Below are 14,234 nucleotides of genomic sequence, written 5' to 3' on the forward strand. Positions count from 1 at the left end.
TGGAATGTAGAATGGAATTAGAGCGTTTTACTATCTTGGCAATGTATTTAATTTATGTTTCATTTGATTATTTTATCTATTGAATTGAAGTATATGAGTGTGGATTGTAGGATATAGGGTATAGAATGTGAAGTATAGAATATAAAGAAGAGCGTATGAAGTATGGAATGAGAGTGTTTTATAAATTTACTATTTATTTCTTGTTCTCTTCTATGTTTCATTTGATTATTTTAGCTATTGAATTGAATTGTATTGCGAGTATACGAGTGTGGATTAGGTATAGAATGTGAAGTATGGAATATAGAGTATAGAGTATAGAGAAGAGTATATGGAGTATGGAATGTAGAGTATATTAGAGTCTTTTTAGGAATATTATCTGTTTTTTGGGAATATATTTGTGTTTCATTCGATTATTTTAGATAGAATTTTCAATGGAATTGAATTGTATTACGAGTATATGAGTGTAGAGTATAGGGTATAGGGTATGAAGTATAGAGAATGAGGTATAGAGTATAAAGTATAGAGTAGAATGTAAAGGATGTATTTATGTTTCATTTGATTATTTGAAGAAGTTTGACGGTATCTCCTGAAGATTTTATATTTTGGAATTTGATAGTGGTGGGCAAAAGAAGAATTTTTAATAATATTTAGCTTTTTTTAATGAATTATGTATTAATTATTAATTATGTATAAGTCTTTAGGAATATATTGTATTAAATATTGAAGATTTGATTTGATTATCAATGAGAAGGAAAATAAAATGGTTGAGTATAAGTTGAATATAATAAGTTGGCAGCAAATTTGCAAAGTAGTTTTGATCCGATCAATTAATGTCTAAAGTAGTTCCGCCTTTAAATCGGTTGGCGAAACAAGCTATAATTTCACTGTGCGATTCGTTCTTAGAAACAAACTACTGCCGAGCAATATTTCAACTATTTAATGAGAAAACGGTTCTTAAGGGGCGAAGAAAATATTTGATGACGCTTTTGATTATTTTTGAAAAATATAAAAAACACGATAATTATAGTAATTGTAAATGTAAATATTATATTTACATTTTTATACATTGTATGCATAATTAATTTATTATTATTTATTTTTCAGGATAAAATATTCCAATTTATCACTTGAAACATCTAAAAATAGTATTTGTAGAATTAAGAAAAATTATTTAAAAAATATTCTTTTCTTATCATTAAAAAAATAGCACATGCAAAAGGTAAGTATTATTAAAATTATAAGAAAACTGCAAAAAATCACAAATATGCAAAAGCTAAGTATTTTTAGAATTAAGAAAACTGAAAAAAATATGCAATATTATAAAAAAAATTATAACTATAAAAGATAAGTAGAAGATAAAATGAAGAGTAGTATAAAATGTAGAAGATAAGTATCTCAAGGTAAATATAAATAATATGTATAATTTAAATATAAAAAATTTTTTTAAAATTATAACAAAAAAATTCGCATGCCATCTATTGAAAGTTATATTCTTCTCTTATAAAGTCTAAAATTCGGATGAAAATTCTTAGAATTGAAATTCCTGGAAAAATTTCTCGAGCAACCTCCTTTCAACTTATATTCTCCTGATACAAGTCGAAATTTTAAACTCGAGCGAAAATTCTTAGAATTGAAATTCCTGGAAAAATTTTTCGAGCAACCTCCTTTCAACTTATGTTCTCCTGATACAAGTTGAAATTTCAGCTGACAAAAATTTTTATTTAAATTTTCGATTTCATATTAGGAAAATATAATATAAGAAGAGATGATATATGAAATTTTTCCTACTTTTCAAAAATTTGAAATTTTTGGATTTCTGTTAAAGTTTTTTTTAACTAAATTTCAAGATTTTTTATTAGGAGAATCTGCCATATTTTCAGACACTAAACATTTTTTCAACACTTTATTTTTCTAGAATTGAATTTATTTATCTTCTTTATATTTATCTTTATAATTTGCCATATTTACAAGAATTAAATATTTTTTCATTTAATAGAATTGAAAAGAAAATAGAATGATTGATATATAGGATGTGAATAATTTCTGAAAATGGATTTGGAAATGATTCTGAAAAAGAAAAGCAAAAATTTTCAAAATTTTTAACAAAATTGTAATCTGATTAATATCTTTTTATAGTAAATAAATGAACTTTAACAATATTGTATCGTTCTTTTTTTTTTTTTATATCTAAATATATATATCTAAAACTTTATACAGCTGATCATAGTTTTAAAAAATCAACGTAACGAAGTTTTGAAAAGTGTAGGCAGCAATATTTCAAAAAGAATGACCTAAACACCCTATCGAATATTAACGTCACTACTTAACAATATTAGCTCCACCCACACATAAAGTACTTAAACTCATAAGACTGAACAAACAGATCGAACACGAGGATGAAACATAGTGATCAAGTAATTCATTCACAAATATTACTTTATTAGTCAAAATTTATAATTAAAATTATATATAATAATTTCTTTCAATAACCAATCCTTTTATCAACAAAATTAAGAAAAAAAATTGTTTCAAAACTTCTGAAAAGATAATTCTGATTAAAAAAAAAAAAAAAAAAATGGCAAAATTTGTTTCGTATATATCGAAACGTTTGTTATCTTTGAAATATTAGATAAAATGTAATATAAAGCATATATAGTTGAAAATTTAAAGCTGGCCCCGGCATTGTACTTGAACGATCTTGCTCTATAATAGGATGAACAGTGATATAGAGTGTTAAGTCATGACCATTCGGACATTGGCCATCGTTTATTTATGCGCGGATGCTCGCGAAACATCGAGCAGGTGATCGACGTCGCGATATCGTCAGTTCCTTTCGCAGTTCGATCGATCTTATTCCAAGTTTAGTTCTCTATTCTCGAAGTTCGAAGGAACTTCCTCGAATTGTCGCGTAGCTCAATAGGTAAGCAAGAAACATTTTCTCATTGTCTCGCGACATTAGAATTGCAATTGGGATTGTAAAATTTCGATAATTTTCGACTCGTGCGGGAGAAGTTGAAGAAAGTGGCGCTTCGATCGCTCAATTTTCACGAACACTCGCTGAACGTTAACATTCGTTCTTCGTTCGAATCCGATTTTTAAGAAACTTTTCCACAATTTCGTTACAGATCGTTGTACAACAATTGATTTATTATCGATTGAAAGAATCGTTTTTTTTTATTTCTTGTATTTCGTTACAGAGATCGATCTTTTGATATATCGAAGAAATCATTATGGTGGACGTCGACATAAAACTCTCGAGAAGCGACAAGAACCAAGCCTGGGGCTTTCGATTATCCGGAGGAGCTGACTTTGCTTTTCCCTTGACTGTCGTCAGGGTAACGTATCGCACGTATACATAAAAATTAACGTTCATTCGAATCGTGACACGCATACGAAATTTGCTTAATTTCCATTAATATTATCGTATTATCGTACGATAATAAAAATCTAATACATCATTCTCTTGAACTCGAACCACGGATCATTAGGTGTCGTTAAGCGTAATGATACGCATTTTGAATGCGTATTTAGAACAAATTTTCGCGTAAAATATTCAGATTTCGTGCTTTAGAGATTTTTATCGACACTACGATTCGTATCGAATCGCGTAACCTCGTTTTCCCTCGGCCTGAATCCTGCGCTCGGTCCAACGGAAAATCGCTCTCAGAAAAGGAAAGAAATCATTAATCGAATCATAGATGAGAAAAATACTCGCGTATTCCTTGAGAATATTCGCAAATTTTAATCGACGATCGTTTTATCGTTTGCCTGCGTTATTTCTTTTCTCGCACTTTTTTTTTTATGACACATTGATTTCGAAGAAGAATTAATTTTCTTTCTATCGAACGTAAATCTTATAAATTATAATAATTATTACGGAAATTTTTAGTCTAATTTTCAATTATAGGAAATTATTTTAATATAAAAAAATAATAATGATCGTATCCATTCTAAAATGGCAATTGCAATTTAATTGATTAAAATATATTTTCTTCGTTACAAGGTACTTCTCGGAGGATTAGCCGATAAGGCAGGTTTACAAGCTGGCGATATAGTGGTGAAAATAAACGGGGAAACTGTGCAGCATTTGAGGCACGTCGAGGTTCATGATCGCTTTGTCAAAGCTGGAAACGAAATTATGCTGTCTGTCGTGCGAAATTTAAAATTCGAACGAAAAGTTTAACGAAAATGGTTATTGACACGTGTCTCGCTATAAGATATCGAGCGACCATTCTTTCCGCGAACGATACGATCTTATCGAAAGAATTGTTATAATGTTGAATAAAATAATGTACCTTTTTTTCCAAATATTTCCTCCATCTTGAAAAAATTAAATTAGTCGTTAATATATACCTATATACCTTATAATTGGAAACTATAATATAAATATTATCGTTTGTTGGCCGATCTTCACGATGCTTCTGGCATCGGTAATCAAGGTCCGTTAAAACAGGATTGCAACATCGTGTTATCGTTACGTGTCACCGATTGACCCACATTGTAAAACACAATTTGTCAACTATTGATCCGGCCTCGTCTACGATCTTACCTTTTATAACAATGAGTCATCGGTTTGTTAAAATGACGTTTTTAAATACAAATTCAATTAACCGTTACGTTTTAATGATAAATTCGAAAGTTATTTATTGGATTTGTATCATGGACGAGATATAAGAGAATAAATTTCATGGAATTTTGTTCCATGTTTTATAATATATATTGATCATGCAAAAAATAACAATGTTTGATATATATTCCACGATATAGAGCGGTGAGTACGGAAATTATATTCAATTCGGCGATAAAAATTGATAAAGTTAAGAGATTTTAAAAATAATTTTTTTAATACGTTATTTTACAAATATTTTTATGCATTACATACGTTGGATTGTATAGATTTCACAGATTTTTTTGATTGTTACAAATAATTAATAATAAAATTAATTATAACACGTCAAAATCGTTTCTTAACTGTATGAGTACTGAATATGTGTAGACAAAGAGAACAAATAATTGGAGAAAGATAGAAATATAGTAAAAATTGTGGAATCAGCGCCATCTTCAGAGTGCCGCAAATGAAACTCAATACACAAGGATAGAAAATAATAAAAGAAAGATAGAGATAGGGTAGGAATTGACAGTCAACGCCATCTCTTAGGGAATGAACGAAATTTTTTCAAAGATCGTTTTAAAAGTATTCAAGAGATGGCGCTAATATCTAATTCTCATTCTAGATATAAATAGGGCAGGAATTGACAGTCATCGCCATCTTTTAGGGAATGAAGGAAATTTCTTTAAAAATCGTTTTAAAAGTATTCAAGAGATGGCGCTATTATCCAATTCTCATTCTCCTTTATCTTACTACCCTCTTTAAAAAGGATATCTATAATCCTCAGAAGATGGCGCTAATTGTTAATTCTTAAATATCTCTATCCTTTTTCTACTATTTTCTATCCTTTCTTTTTATGTTTCATTTACGACACTCTAGAGATGGCGCTGATTTTCAAATTTTTATTCTATCTCTATCCTTTTTCCATTATTTGTTTTCTTTGTCTAGATTCGTTCTTAACGCATAGACAAAATGTAGACATATCAATTGTAACATTTTTATCTTTTCTTTTAAAATTATAGTATATCTCAATGTTTAATGTAAAAAATGGTTATATATATATGTAATAATATGTAATATTAATAAATATAATATAATATATAATGATATTGTGAAAATTAAAATTAAAATCAAATTTAATTTTAAAGAATTATAAAATGAGGAAATTAAATAATTAAAAACAAATTATAGATATATCACATAATTTAGTCTTGTTTTAATATATTAGATGTTGTTCAGTATAATATATGACTCTCATACTATATGTTAAATCGTAACATAAACATACACGCTAAACAACTCGATTTTGACGTATCAATAATTTACACGAAAAACTGTACATTGCATCGCTTTTATCGGCGTAACATTCACTCACAGTATAACAATCATACGCAATAAACATTTTTTTTATCACACAATTCTTACATCATTTTGCTTCTCTTATAGCGTCACGCAATAAAATCGACAATTTATTAACGATTTTAAAAAAAAAAGGACACTCTTCTTTTTTAACAATGAAAGGAACATATATAAAATACGGACTATCATTATAAGTAACGATCACACGCGACGAATTCTGAAATGCTTTCGTCTTCGCAAAGCTACATTTTTATTCTTAGAGCAGATATGTTAACTTTGCAAGTAAAATTGTATAATTTGTGAAAATTGATGAAATGAAAATGAAAATCAAATGAAATTTATACAAATTGATTTTAAACGATTCTAAATATACTTTTTGCACTCAAATATTTTGATAACCTTTAATATAACCTATAATTTATAAATCACTGTTACACATTATGTATAAGTCACAATATTTGGTTACATGTTAAATCACAGTGATATGTCCTGTATTCAATAATGATTTTACAAATTCAAAAGTAAAAGATACATCATCATAGACAAACATCATTTTCTTCAAGTATCTTTTAAATGCTCTTCATTGAAGCTTTGCGCGAAGAGGAAAACGATTATTCGATTCTAAACGATGTTAAAAAACATTCAAGATAAGCAAGATAAGCGACGAAAAAATTTATTCCCGTCACATCTAACCTCTAATTATAATAATTAGCACGCACAACAGCATTTAAAATCATTGCCATATCGAGTAATAAAGATCACGATTGATCTTGATGTATAAACGTACACTTTGGTTTACGAATACATTATATAATTACACGCAAGACTCGATTCTTGGTCGGACGAGTCCATAAATCGGAGACAATTCCCTGTAAACGCGATTCCAAGACAAGAGCTGAGAGTTCTTACATCTATGTAATTATTGAGGAATTATCCGTCTCGTTAATTGAAGACCTGCAGTAGTTTTGTTGATAAACGAGATTCAAAATATCTCGATAACAAGTAATTATTTCTTTAATTATATTTACAATTTCGTTTCTTACAAATTTAATTAAATCATTCTTATATAGAATATTGTATAATTATCGTTGTTTCTTATTAACAAAAATAAAAGCACAAAAACAAATCTTATAGCTTAAAATACTGTAAAAAAAAAAGAAAAAAAAACATTCTTTAATTCGTGTAATACATTTTTGATAATACGTATTTTACGTTACGTACGATATTCTAAATTTAATAAGTGAACAATATTATTATATCTACATCAATAGCACCGTCATTTTATCCTTCATTTTAATGGATCTTTATCCAATTACAACAAGTATACGCCATTATAATATTCATCATCAACGTTATATTTATATTTGAAAACGTAAAATGTGATTGACCACAGGTCTTCAATTTGTAATTGGAAATTTCATACGAAAAGAAAATCAATTCTCGTTGCGATTCCTTCGGGTTTCGCATATTCTATCGTCCTTCTTCTTCGCCCTCTCTGGACATCAAAGATCTGCCATAGTAAGTATACGTACAATACGATCAGGTACAAGAGTAGCATCTCGGGGTTGATCTGTTTTATTACCAAAGAGAGGACGAAGCACAATTCGTCTTAAATTAATCATCTTCAGCCTCCTTGATTGATTTTTCTTATTTCATCGACGAACAGCATATAAAACGTACATGATAATCTCGCTAAAAACAATGTTGTTTTTCTCTTTAATATTCGAATAGCGGAACAAATTATTCGCGTTTAATTTAATTTTTAAACAATAATGGAAATAGCATTCGCAAACGATCGAGACTTACATCAATAACCCCTCAATCTAATAAATTTTTTCAAAACTTTACTTTTGAAAAATTATTTTCTTTGCAATTACAATTACGCTATGAATCGATGTGAATAATATCCCATCACTTTTTATATAATTAATATATTGATTAATATAAATTAATAAATGAACTCACAGTGCATATAATACCTATGTAACAGTATCGAGACGAAGATGCAAAGCTTTTCAAATATATGGACAATGGTCATTACCTGCTGCTCTCTTTTGACATCGTGTTTTGTTTGTTCCTCGTTTTAAAAACGAGTATTTATATCCATGTACAATTGTCTCCATTTCATATTTTTCACTTCTCCATTGAAACAACAACTACTACTGATCCGCCTGTTCGCAAATTTCTTCGGTATCTGATAGTGTCCTGTCATGATTCGTACAATTGTCTGATTTACATCTGGATTCCGCAATCTCAAGCCAATGTTGTTTATTCTTTCTAACACCTTCCACCAACGGTTCCAATTTATCCGATAATAAAGCGAATGCCTATCAGAGAAAAAATTATTTTATATTTAGAAACATTTGTTTCAGTTTTACAAAGTATTTTTTACATGTTGAAAAAAAAATTCTAGAACATCATATGATACTTTACATAACGCTCAAACGGTATTGTCGATAGCGTAGAAAGCTAGTTACCTCGTAAATAGGGAGGCAAATCGATTCGATGAAGCCAACTTGCATCATTGGCAGTTGGTCCTCTTTCTCCCTGTTCATAATGTCCTACAATATCATACGAGTAATGATGCTAATTTTCACATATACTGTAGTAGGCTGTCATCGATATATTACTGAGTTATGTTTACGATTGAATTATTAAAGTTTAAATACATTAATACATACAATAGGAGTAATATTGAGTGTCCGCCTTTCGATATCTCCTTGTTCAAAAAATTCACTGCTAACTAATTCCGCCACTCTCTTCTCAACTTCCCAAGGTTTAGTTATCGCCGCCAAATCGCATACGGTCATCAACATTCCCCTCAAAAGTTCTCGATGATCACTGTAAGCCCAATTATAGCCACCACCTTGAGCTAGATTAAGAAAAGCACCCCTCTTTCGGAAATAAACTGCTAGGTCAGTAGAAAGGATTGCTTCTTCGAGAACTTTTACCACACGAGAATATTCTTCTGGAGATAAATTTGATAAAATTTGATTTCCTTGACTACTCAGTATCATGAGACACTGGTCGAAATGATGATGTTCCATCGTTGACGTTGAATAGAGTTGTGCTAATGGCGAAGATGCTCTTAAAAAAAAAAAAAAAAAAAAAAAAAAAAAGAAAAAGAAAAAAAAAACATTAAATTATTCTCCTCTTGTTAATGAAATTAACATCACAATGGAAAATATGTTTTCTACATACACTTTTTCTGAACTACACTTACTTGATTTGAAAAGAATTATTCGTACCACGATGATCCAGATCATGACACAAACAGGCAATAATCAATGCAAGACATTCAATTTCTCCAAAAATTTTCCACCATTGCGTGGCCTGAACGATAATAAATTTATTGTTTATTCTTATCATAATTTTATACAATATAAATTATATTTATATTTAATTCGTTAAATTTTCTTACAGTTAAAATGGCAAACATCATTTGCGCAACATTGAACGCATGACGCCAATTATGATATGTGACATTTCGGTAATTCTTTTTTACACTAAGAAGCCAACGACAAAGGACATCGTAATCAATATGAAAACGTTCGACGAAATCAAGATCTAAAAACATTCGAAGACACGCAGTTAATGTTTGGTCGTCTTCCATATAAATGTCATCGAACTTGAAATCGTGCAATTGAAAATGCGCAGCAGAAGGCACTCTTAAACCCTGAAATTTAATTTAAAATTAAATATATCAATTTTTATAAATCAAAACTTTTGTCCTTTCTTCTGAATATTTTAAAGTTAGAAGAATCGAACCTACTCTTAATCTTTGTGCATCCTCCAATGATGCAGAAGCATGATAACTAAGCACTTCTAAAGTAACGCTTTGTTTGGCCATTGCTATCACAGCTTTTTCATACCTGAATAAATTAAATATAAAAATAAAATTAATTTTAATAGGAAATTCATTCGTTTCCAAATCCGATTAATATAATCATATAATTTAATCAAGTTTTTTTTACATATTTACATATGTGTATTGTGAATTCCCATGCCGCAGAAAATAGCAAACGCCTCGACAAAGTTCTCATCATTCTTTGTAAAAGCAAGGTCGTCGAACTTGTTGATCAGTTGAATAACACCAATAATCTGACCCGAGGAATTCTTGATAGGCATGCAGAGAATAGTACGATGTCTGAAACCAGTGCCATCATCTACGGAGGGATCGAATCTTGGATCTTCGTAGGCGTTCGGTATATTCACGGTCTAAGAAAATTTGATTAAAAATTAAACTCTTAAAATTATAAATCGTCGATCTCATATATCAGATATAATATTACAACTGTACTATTGATCGATTAATCGGAACATTTACCTCTCCAGTTGTAGCAACGTAACCGGTGATGCCGACATTTATAGGGAATCTGCTCTCGAATGGACTGCATGAACAAAACCGAATACATATAAGGTTTCCGAGGAAATTGAATTATTGCTGGTAATTGAGTGAAGAGAAATGAGAACGTAATTACAAACTTCATTCACCTAGTGCGAGAATCTGAATCCTCGCCGGTGAGGTCATTCGCCTCGAAATCAAACACTCGTGAGAAACTGCCCTTTGATGCCTTATGCACGAGGAGAACCTATTGGACAAAATATTGGAGCTTATGTTAAAGCTTTTTTTCGTTTCCACTTATCCCATTACGAATGTGTCGTGTAAAATGATTACCTGTACTCGTTGACACTGTATCAAGGATTGCGTATGGGTCAAAATCCTGAATACCATATGCTCTATTGTGCTCTGTTCTTCGAAAATCATCCTGGCTAGGTCTAAAAGAACCTGTGGAATGAGAAGGGAAAAATGAGTAAAATTGAAAATTGACTTGACGTTGAAATGATAAAATAAAGAAAGAAGAAATGAAAATATCAATAATTAGGGGAATTGTAAGTAATTTTACAAAATTTGTGTCAATATTTCATTTACTGACCTGATTTCTTTTAACCTCTAATTGACTTTTTTCATATAGCTGCGCATTCCTTAATCCAATACCACAGAATTGCAAATATCCGGCAAAAACTTTTTCGTCTTGCGCAGTAAATTGACTTTCACCACCGAGTTTGTTGATTACTTGTGCAACGCCGATAACGTCTCCGTTGCAATCCTTTATTGGCATGCATAAAAGGGCTCTGGTCCTGTATCCCGTCAATGCATCAATTTCGCGATTGAATCTTGAATCCTAAGAACATCAAACACTTAATAACCTTGTACGATACTAATATATCATAATAGATAATATTTTAGAGAATGATTTTATTTAAAAAAAGAAAAATTATAATTTAATAACGCGTATAATTTATACATATATAATATATAAAATACTTTATAAAGTTTGAGCAAGTTTAAGCACATTTAATGATAATGATATGTCTATTAAGAATTGGAATTTGAAGTCTGACAATTTTGTTAATGATTACGTACATAATTAAAATTTTAATTGGAACAATAATCATCCGTTTTCACATTAACATTATTATCCATATAAATTTGAATTTTTACAACTTTACAAAATCTTTCCAAGATAAAAAAGATATATCCATAAATTTGTTTGATACAAATAGAAAAATGTTTCTAAAAAAAATACCATATATGTAACATTTAACAAAGAATATTTATAAAGTATATGATATCTTTTTCACAGATAAATAAAATTCTTGCCTTGTAAGCATCTGGTATGTTAACAGGTTCCCCACTTTCGGCAACGTAACCGACTATTCCCGTGCCCCAGGGAATTTTGATCTCATCTTTTTTCTCCATTTCAAGTAGCGTCGATCTCGAGCACACGTCGAACAACTTAGAGACTAGACATCTGCTCCTCGAGTATCCACGTTGCTCCGTTTTTCCTGGATTCCCATTATCGTTTGGATTGTTCGACGTGGAGTCGTGATTTTGCGAGGAGGGCATGCAACCACCCCCTCTCTCCCCCTGCACCAGGAACAAGGAACCACGATCCGCGTGTAACAAGGTACTCACGTTTTGCAGAATCTTGTGGCACAATGATCTCACATCCAATTCATTACAGATATCCTTCACCTACAAAATTCAAGGTGATCAGAAACAAAATATTCTCAGAAAAAGTTTTCTTTATACAAAAATTTTAATATTTTTTTTTTAATAAATAGTAAATATGTATATAGAGGAAAAAATGAAACATTTTCTCATAACAATTATTATCTTTCTTTTGTTTAATTAATATTTCATGTTTCAATTGTAATGGAAATTTTAAGCATGTTTATTATTAAAATAAAATATACTTTAGTTTATTTATATTATGATTTTTAAGAAATAAAAAAAGTTAAGTTATTTTATTACAATTACAATATCTCAACGAAAATTTGAAGTATTCGTGTGCTTGATAATGATACGATAAGAGAAAATGATAAATTGATAGAAATATGAGATACTTGACTAATAACAATATAATTAAAATTTCTCAAAGATTTTAAACATGAATTGTAAAGATATTATCACGTTATAATTACGATTATAAGAGTCCAGAAAATACAATTTAAATATACCATTATCCATTTAAATTATTCTCGTTGATCCTTTTTATTATATTTAACACTATCTATTAATTTCATAATATGTTGTTTCAATGTTGTTTCAAAAATAATAATCTCCATATTGCTACTATCCAATATATAAAAACACAATTTTGCTTTCATTAAAAAAAGTTCTCTAACATCCATAATACATTTATCTATTTTTATCCCATATAAAATTCCTCCTGACTTTTTCATTTGATTTTTTTTTAAATTTATTCTGATCCCATATTTATATCTTTCCTCCATACTTGATCGATCAAACGATCCATATTTAATCCTTTTTCTCCCCGTTTCTACACCACATTTCATTCAATTTTTCTTCGCTTCTCTCATTGTAATCTCGACTCGTACCAATTCGAATATGAGATCTTTCTCGTCGAGATGCCTCAACTCGTGTCTGGACCGTCTCTGGGGCCTGCCCGCGTTTCCGGAGCCAACCTGCTGACCTCCAGGCTGTCCTGAATCCCCGGGCGAAACGCTGAGGAACGTGGGCGTCCCGTCGATCGTGTTCACGATCGGCTTTAGCAAACCGCCGCGCTCGAACTCGTGCGCCGAGATTTTTCGTACGGGAGTGGTGGCACCTGATCCGCCGGATCCACCACGGCCAGAGGACGACGTGCCACCTGCATGGGTCGGGCTGGACAATTCGACGCAGCTGCTCGACGAGGATGTTGGCGTCGCGTGTGAGACCAACCACATGTCTACCGTCTGCCTCGTCACTTTCCTGAAATAGAGAACCCATTATTAATATTATTATTAATATTAATATTGTTGTTGTTGTTGTCATTATTGTTGTTGCTGTTGTTATTGTTGTTGTTGTTAATATTATTAATATTAATATAAATATTATTGTTGTTGTTGTTGTTATTAATGTTATTAATATTAATATTATTGTTATTGTTGTTATTATTGTTGTTGTTGCTATTATTATTGTTGTTATTGTTGTTGTTGTTATTATTGTTGTTAATATTATTAATATTAATATAAATATTATTATTGTTGTTGTTGTTGTTATTAATGTTATTAATATTAATATTATTGTTATTGTTGTTATTATTGTTGTTGTTGCTATTATTATTGTTGTTATTATTGTTGTTGTTATTATTGTTGTTGTTGTTATTATTAATATTATTATTAATATTATTATTAATATTAATATTGTTGTTGTTGTTGTCATTATTGTTGTTGCTGTTGTTATTGTTGTTGTTGTTAATATTATTAATATTAATATTATTATTATTATTATTAATGTTATTATCGTTGTTGTTATTGTTGTTATTAATATTATTAATATTATTATTGTTATTATTGTTGTTATTGTTATTATTATTGTTGTTATTGTTATTATTATTGTTGTTGTTGTTGTTGTTATTGTTATTTCAAATTTTTTTAATTTGTTATGGAGGATGCACTATTATGATATAAATTTCTTTCTTCTTTTTTTTTCTGAAGTAAGAGAAAACATATACGAATCTAAAATTTGGAAATTTTTGCAATTTTTAAAATTGTAAGAAAGATAGATGGATAAGGAAGAATATGAATAGAAAATTGAGATTCCATATGTATAAAATGATTTTCTATGCTGATTATAATTCAAATTTGAAAATTGAAGTTTAAATTAAAAAAATTTAATTTTTTTTTCCTTTGAAGCAAAGATAAATATGTGTGAAACGCATGAGTGAATTTAAAATTTGGAAATTTTTAAAATTGT

At 29.6% G+C, this 14,234-nt stretch overlaps 2 protein-coding genes across 12 annotated transcripts in view; one reads left to right on the plus strand and one right to left on the minus strand.

The window, feature by feature from the left end:
- Window positions 1-2,759: 2,759 nt before the first annotated feature.
- LOC102655756 (PDZ and LIM domain protein 7-like) lies at window positions 2,760-4,335 on the plus strand. Its single transcript, XM_006566167.3, has 3 exons — window positions 2,760-2,920; window positions 3,198-3,335; window positions 4,004-4,335. Exons 2-3 carry the CDS (start codon window positions 3,231-3,233, stop codon window positions 4,181-4,183), a joined length of 285 nt encoding a protein of 94 aa, XP_006566230.1. The 5' UTR covers window positions 2,760-2,920; window positions 3,198-3,230; the 3' UTR covers window positions 4,184-4,335.
- Window positions 4,336-5,794: 1,459 nt separating this feature from the next.
- Window positions 5,795-14,234, minus strand: part of LOC100577138 (dual 3',5'-cyclic-AMP and -GMP phosphodiesterase 11) — a 63,612-nt gene continuing 55,172 nt past the window's right edge. For 10 of the 11 annotated variants that reach the window (XM_006566173.3, XM_016914476.2, XM_006566174.3 and 7 more), the window contains 13 exons: window positions 12,875-13,247; window positions 11,634-12,008; window positions 10,906-11,154; window positions 10,647-10,757; window positions 10,463-10,560; window positions 10,296-10,359; window positions 9,951-10,186; window positions 9,741-9,840; window positions 9,390-9,644; window positions 9,192-9,301; window positions 8,650-9,055; window positions 8,446-8,529; window positions 5,795-8,295 (listed from right to left, as the gene is read on the minus strand). In XM_006566173.3, coding sequence (XP_006566236.2) covers window positions 8,128-8,295; window positions 8,446-8,529; window positions 8,650-9,055; window positions 9,192-9,301; window positions 9,390-9,644; window positions 9,741-9,840; window positions 9,951-10,186; window positions 10,296-10,359; window positions 10,463-10,560; window positions 10,647-10,757; window positions 10,906-11,154; window positions 11,634-12,008; window positions 12,875-13,247 — 2,629 coding nt within the window. In that variant the 3' untranslated portion in view covers window positions 5,795-8,127. The remainder of the gene's footprint in view (window positions 8,296-8,445; window positions 8,530-8,649; window positions 9,056-9,191; window positions 9,302-9,389; window positions 9,645-9,740; window positions 9,841-9,950; window positions 10,187-10,295; window positions 10,360-10,462; window positions 10,561-10,646; window positions 10,758-10,905; window positions 11,155-11,633; window positions 12,009-12,874; window positions 13,248-14,234) is intronic. The other variant, XR_003305511.1, reaches the window with a different exon arrangement.

The sequence above is a fragment of the Apis mellifera genome, linkage group LG10 (genome assembly GCF_003254395.2).
Source record: "Apis mellifera strain DH4 linkage group LG10, Amel_HAv3.1, whole genome shotgun sequence".
In the NCBI taxonomy this organism is placed as follows: Eukaryota; Metazoa; Arthropoda; class Insecta; order Hymenoptera; family Apidae; genus Apis; species Apis mellifera.